This window comes from Cyprinodon variegatus, unplaced genomic scaffold (assembly GCF_000732505.1).
Source record: "Cyprinodon variegatus isolate N-32 unplaced genomic scaffold, C_variegatus-1.0 Scaffold1095, whole genome shotgun sequence".
In the NCBI taxonomy this organism is placed as follows: Eukaryota; Metazoa; Chordata; class Actinopteri; order Cyprinodontiformes; family Cyprinodontidae; genus Cyprinodon; species Cyprinodon variegatus.
The window spans coordinates 218,001-224,608 of record NW_015151548.1 but is presented as its reverse complement, the minus strand read 5'-3'; the positions used below and the strand labels follow the sequence as shown (position 1 = coordinate 224,608).

Sequence of the window (6,608 nt, the reverse complement as noted above, 5' to 3'; positions counted from 1 at the left end):
GTATATCAAGTGGTTTCTTAAAGTTACAAGGTTCTTTAAAATTAGTCTGAAAATTATACAGAAATGTTCTGATGTTAGAAAGTTTTATTTGTATTTTTGAAAACTTAAATACTTTTTAATGAATGTACTTTTCAATACTTCAGCATTTTTAATAGTGAGTACTTTAATACTTTAACCAGAGTAGATGTTTGACCAGGTAAATTTTACTTTACTAGTAAGATTTGAGTATTAATACATTTAATCCAGTATTATATTTGAGTACTTCGTCAGACACTGCCTGCATGCGATGTGCAGCTACACTGTGGAGCTTCCTTCTTTCTAGGGTTCTGTGACCTGGAGGAACCATGACCCCTACTGGTTCTGTCCATCATCCTGAGGTCTGAACTGGGAATATTGTGGGGAAAATCCAGACTGAACATGGCTAATCGTCCTGATAGCCAAACCAGCAGAGGTGGGATATATTTCAGGCCCCAGTCGACCAGAAAAACGGTCAGGCATACACGGGCTAAATCGTTAAGGTGTGATAGGGGCTTAAGGTAACAAAGTATTTGTACTTTATTACTTGAAACCTCTGGATTTGGTTTTGTTTTCCCTCTCCATGTCCCTAAAACAGGCCTGGTTGCACTGCTGGTGTTCAGCAAAGGATGGTATATCATCATCTTACTGTCTAGTTATTTCTATCTATGCTGTTATCAGTCTAACTGAAACTAGCGTAGATAGATAGGGGTGCAGACTCCTGGCAGACCTGGTTGCCCTATGGTCTGAAACCACAGCGGTCTGGCCTTTCAGCTCGGTTTTTAAAACAGGATGTCGGATGTTTTGCATGTTGTTTTGTACCTGCTAAATAAGCCACACTCTGAGTGTTGACCTCAAACTTGTCACATTTCAGATGTTTGCTAGTCAGAGCCAACAGGGTGTGAAGGATCCGCACCGTCCTCGCCACAGTGGTGGGTGATGGGTGTCTGTAGCCTGCAGGGACACCAACCAACAGGAGATATGTAAACATGCTGGCTTCCTCGAAAAAAAGCCTCAAAAACCAGACATCATTCTTAGCTTTCTGTGTGAAAGCACTTCCTGTGTTCTGAGTCAGGGTTAATCTAGCAGGAAATCACACCAGGGACTTTAAAATAAAATATGGTGAAGAAGCAAACAGCTTTACCTTTGAGTAAGTGGCCCACTAAAGCAAAGTTGAAGTTGGCACTAAAGTTGAGGCCCACAAAATGATCCATCTGCTTACAGTGCCACTCTAAAGGACGCCTTATTTCCATGAAAACTTCCTCTGGACTCTGAGGAAGCAAAAAAGAAAAACAAAACATATTTGGGGAAAAATAATCTGGTGTTCAAAGTCACCTTTTCTTATGCAAACGTAAACAGTGAATGTCTCAGGTTATGTTAAAAGTTATTTTTCTATTCAGCAGTCATCCTCCAGAGGAGGAAGAGCAGGAAGCATCTGCTCGATTTTACCAGATCAACTATGAACTTTTTCTGGTTGTTTCTTTATTAAAATTTCAAATCTCCCTAAATATAGAAATACTGCATCAGTGACCTTAAAAACAAAGCAAACCCAAAAAAACAAACAAACCTACCTCTGACAGGAGAGCAAAGGCAAAAATAACTATACAACAAACTATTTTAGAGGCGGTCTGTTACTCAGTTATTTTCAAGCATCTATGCTCGAAAACGTCCTGCAACCAAAGTTAGGGCTAAGGCTCCAAGGAGACAAAGTATAGCAGAGCAACGAGACACGGAGCAGCGCCCAGGCCTCCTAGGCTTTACCTTGTCATTGAAGATGCGCATTGTGTCCAGAGTGTGGAGGTTCTGCTCCAAGAGCGCGGTTCCAGCAGAGTACAAGTTGACTTCGTCAAGCTGCAGCACAGCTACTGCCACCCAGAACAGAGCTTTGTGCATCGGAGAGTCCTGCAAACATCAGACAAGAGGCAGATGGTTGATCAGCAACCGTTACAGCATGCGGTCTGCTTCAGAGACATCTGGACGGGTCAGAACTCATGAACCTCCAAACACGAAATCAGGAGAGGGTTCAACTAGAGCAGGGGTGTCAAACTGGTTCCAGAAAGGGCCGTGTGGCTGCAGGTTTTCTTTCCAACCAAGCAATAGCACACCAGACTCCATTCATCTCATCAAGTCATCATGTTAAGATTGGACTCACTTGATGAGATGAATGGAGTCTGGTGTGCTATTGCTTGGTTGGAAAGAAAACCTGCAGCCACACGGCCCTTTCTGGAACCAGTTTGACACCCCTGGACTAGAGGATCAGGGTTATGGGATGTTCCTGGAATATTCTTAGTCGGTTTGGAAAAGAAGAAAGTAATTTGGCTTCAGCTTTTAATACGGTTAGAATCCGACATTGTCCTGATGACGTTTTGGTTTTCATCTTCAAAAACAGAAAAGATGTGACTCAGAGGAGAGATTCCTACCTTGCTAAGAAGAGGCTGCAGCTTGGTCAAAGCGATGACTGTGGCCTCAATCAGTACCTGGCTGTTGTAGTTATCAGGTCCCTTCAAGCAGCTCTCCAGACCCTTGAACATGGGGAAAAACGGCCATCAGAGGAGGAGCAACACGAGAGCGATGAAGGAGACATTCAAATATCCTTTATTGATCCCACAGGAAAATTAGATGATCATAAACACATCATAAACGGTGGGGGTTGAACTCAGAGGAGAGATGGGATAAAATCTTAGATGTTCAAACTCCTTTTAATGCGGAAAAGCCCAATAAATTTGAAATATTGGATTCGCCATGTTCTCGCCCATTGACTGCTGGAGATAGGCACCAGCACCCCTCGCGACCCCAATTGGGACAAGCGTGTAAGAAGATGGATGGATGGATGGATGTGGAGCTCAGTGACAAAAAAGTTCAAGGCTGATGGAAAGTTCTGTGCAGCCTGCTCTCAAAACAAAAGTGTACGGAGTGTTCCCATAATTATTCAATTGGCTCTGAAGCCTTTCCAGCGTATGTTAGCTCTGCCTATGTAATCGGGCTAATATGCTGTGGTACACAATCCAAATTAGTGTGGCTCGCCAGGCTAGCTAATTACTAAGAACCATATGTGGGTTAATATACCTGCAGCAGAGTCAGAGTAGTTATTTTTTTTCATATTTTACTAGACAGAACCTGATCTAGAGGTTTGGTTTCAAACACGTGTCAAACTCAAGGCTCAGGACAATTTATCTGACTTGAGTGCAAAAGAAAGCACATGTAATAAAGTAGAGCCATATGTTCTTTTAAAGTGAACAAATTGGCAAAAAAATTATAAAACAACAACAACAAAAAAACAGAAACAAATGGATGAGATTCAAGTGGACCGAGTCCAAACGGTGGTTCACAAAGAGATTCCTTACCCGGTCTATGCTGAGCAGAGGGCTGGCTTTGCTGAGGATTCGGATGATCTGCTTGATCTGACCGTGGGTCACCCTCTTGCTGATGCAACCGAAGACGACCAGAGCTCTGGGCTGCAGAGACGGGTTGTACTGGAAGGCAAACCTACAAAAAAACGCAGATGCTGTTAATCCTGCATGGTGAATTAAATGCATGAATGACTGAATAGCCACATACTTCTGAGCCAGCTCTGTCCACTGGTCCAACCACTTGCAGGTTGGGATGTCTCTCATACAAGCCTGAAGTAAACAGAGGATGAAACAAGCAGCTGTGGCAAACAGACGTCTAATTCACCCAAAAACCAGTGATAATGGTGAAAGAACCAGCCTCTAGCAATAAAAACACTGCTAAACATCTGCTTAAACAACATTTCTGGGACAATTTGCTGCAAAGACAGGAAGAGAAGATGCTCCTATATTTGTCTGACCTCCATTATTTCCAGTAAGGCCTCGGTGACCGTCTCCAGCGAGGACAGGGCAAAGGTTTCCCTCTCATAGGAGCCTGGAGAGAAGGAGCGGTCTCTGTAGCTGGAGCGGAAGGCAATGACGGCAGCGGACTTCACCTTGCTGATGCCAAACAGCAGGTAGAACTTTGGCAACGAAAACTCCGTCAGGCTCAGCCTCAGGACCTGCTTCGTTTCCTCTGAGATAAACCAACACAATAAAACCTGTTTTATCACAAACATTCTGCTGCTTTAATCAGGTTATCTGCTGTATTCAAGCTTCTCAGTGATCAGCAGTAAAGATGGCGGCTTTGCCTACCGCTGAAGCTGAGCTGTGAGCAGGTGCACAGTGAGTGGATGATGTTGATCACCAAACCGTGGGTGGAGGCGCGAAGGGACAGCGGCCCGGTGGCTACCAGAAGGGTCACCACATGGAACAGGTAGGGCAGGTGTGCCGCCACATCCAGAGAGTTGTTAAAGGACAGCATGAGCATGTAGCGGGCCAGGATGGCAATGTCATCCCACATGAGGTGCTGCTCCAGGGTGGGAGTTGGAGAAAGGCAGGTCTTGTCGATGATCTTACACATCCGACCGATAACCTGCAGGAGAACAGAAGCAGCTGAACACCAGCAGCACTTTTCCTCATGCAGGTTCTTCCACAGCTGAGAGAAATAAAACCAGAATAAAGGAGCTTCGTCTCAGCAGAGCCCATCCGGCCTCGTTAGGATGACTCAGCGTTTCCCTGCGAAGCTAAATCAAATTGATTCCTAATCAAATCATTTAATTTGAAATCAGTGATCCTATCCTAAATCAGACCATTTTTTAATCAGATTTTGTTTCTATTCAATATAAATTAATATTAAATGGTTTACTTTGAAATAAAATAATTTCATGCAAATCAAAATTATCTACTTCAAAATTAAAATAACATTTACCGTAAATTTTGGGACTATAAGCAGCGACTTTTTCCCCATTTTTCGACATTGCGGCTTATATAACAATGCGGCTTATCTATGGACTTTTACAGCCAACGGCCACTAGGGTAATACAGTTCCTAAATCTATGGATTTTACCATCGTCCATGTTGACGTCACATTTGCTTCAACACACAAGTAGCCGCGAGCGCAGGAATGCAGACGTCCTCCGGAAGCGAGCGTAAGACAGTTTGTGTGACATCCTCATTATGGAAAACAAACGTTAAAATGCATATGATGCAGCTTTTAAGTTAAAGGCATTCAATTTGGCAGTAAACGAAGGAAATAGAACTGCTGCACGTAACCTTGGCATCAATGGTGAGACGTTGGAGACGCCAGCAGGAAGAATTGTCTCAATTCAATTGTGTTGAAATGTTAATAAATAGGAGCTTCCCCAAACAGCTGCCTCTTTCCCGACAATCCTCGCTGTGCAGGAACCATATGGCAATTAATCATAAAAAACCTGCAGCTTATAGTCCGGTGCGGCTTGTTTATGTACAAATCATGCAATTTAGCTTCTGCGGCTTATATTCAGGTGCGGCTTATAGTCCAAAAATTACAGTATATAAAATCTAAATGGATTTAACATTTAATTCAAATTCATTCCATTTGACAGAAATTTAATTTAAAAAATGACTATCATGTCAGTTAAAATCATTTAATTGGAAATAAAATATTTTTATTTTGAATTAAATTATATTAAAATATTTTCATCCTGAATTAAATCCATTCATTCAGGATGAAACATGCAGCGGAAACAACAGAAGATCAAGTGTAGCTGTGAAGGTCCAGAGCTTCCAGCTGCATTTAAGGTGAGAATCAGAGGAGGAGAATGAAGATTTGCAGCAGGAGGATCTACAAGCTTCAAACTATAAAACCGAGTCAAACACATTCTGGATAGTTTAGCTTTAACCTCCTGAGTCTATAAACTCATCACTGCATCACTCACTTAATCCAGACCATTTTATAAACAACATGTTTGATGTTTATTTACAGGATGCGCTGCAAAGCTGAGCGGCTTGTTAAAAAGCTGGAGGTTCATTGGTTGCAACTTTAGGAACATTTTTTGAATGAGATGAACCGTCTCCCTCTGTAAATTTATTCCTCCAGCAAAAAAAAAAATTGACCTTTGACTGCAGACTGAGGTACGGCCACTGTTCTGTCAGATGATCATACCCTGTCAGACCAGCATACCTATAGTCAATACCCATGAGCAAGACGCCAGATTTGCGTTCATCCCACTAATTTTGGACGAACAATAGACTTTAAACTAACTCAACGTGTATCCCTTTAGTGATGTACAAACAAACAAAAAATTTAAAGGTCAGATCGCCATATGCTTAAAAAAAGTAGATAATTAAATAGTTATTTTTGTACATGTCTAAAGGGACACCCGCCCGTTCAGGTAGTTTAAAGTCTATTTTTCGCGCAAGGGATAAAGGGCTATTGATTATGGGTTTGCTGGTCTGACTGGGTATGCTCATCTGTCACAACACCGTCTCTTGGTTTTCTGTTCGTCTGTCACGTGAAAATGAATTCTGCAATCAGGAGACGACAAAGAACTACGAAACCTGTTGGTTAGGCCCCCCTCAATCTTTTATCTCGTTCGTTCCTGTCATAGGAGTCGTCCTGTTCCGGCATCCAACCGACGTCATTGCATCACGGCCATTTGGGACTCCCGTTCCCATAAAGAAAGTTGCCGATTGGTGCCCAGAGCAATGATCACTACTACTACTATTACCATCTGTAGACACTAGTTGATGTCGGCTCCCACGACTCACTGAAACTGAAGAAAT

General features: G+C 42.6%; 1 protein-coding gene across 3 annotated transcripts in view; it reads right to left on the bottom strand.

Moving 5' to 3' along the window:
* The window catches only part of nf1 (neurofibromin 1), a 136,404-nt gene that overhangs the window by 14,486 nt on the left and 115,310 nt on the right, over positions 1 to 6,608 (bottom strand). For all 3 annotated transcript variants that reach the window (XM_015400359.1, XM_015400358.1, XM_015400361.1), the window contains 8 exons: positions 4,158 to 4,437; positions 3,824 to 4,038; positions 3,574 to 3,635; positions 3,360 to 3,501; positions 2,436 to 2,537; positions 1,777 to 1,917; positions 1,160 to 1,286; positions 838 to 969 (listed from right to left, as the gene is read on the bottom strand). In XM_015400359.1, coding sequence (XP_015255845.1) covers positions 838 to 969; positions 1,160 to 1,286; positions 1,777 to 1,917; positions 2,436 to 2,537; positions 3,360 to 3,501; positions 3,574 to 3,635; positions 3,824 to 4,038; positions 4,158 to 4,437 — 1,201 coding nt within the window. The remainder of the gene's footprint in view (positions 1 to 837; positions 970 to 1,159; positions 1,287 to 1,776; positions 1,918 to 2,435; positions 2,538 to 3,359; positions 3,502 to 3,573; positions 3,636 to 3,823; positions 4,039 to 4,157; positions 4,438 to 6,608) is intronic.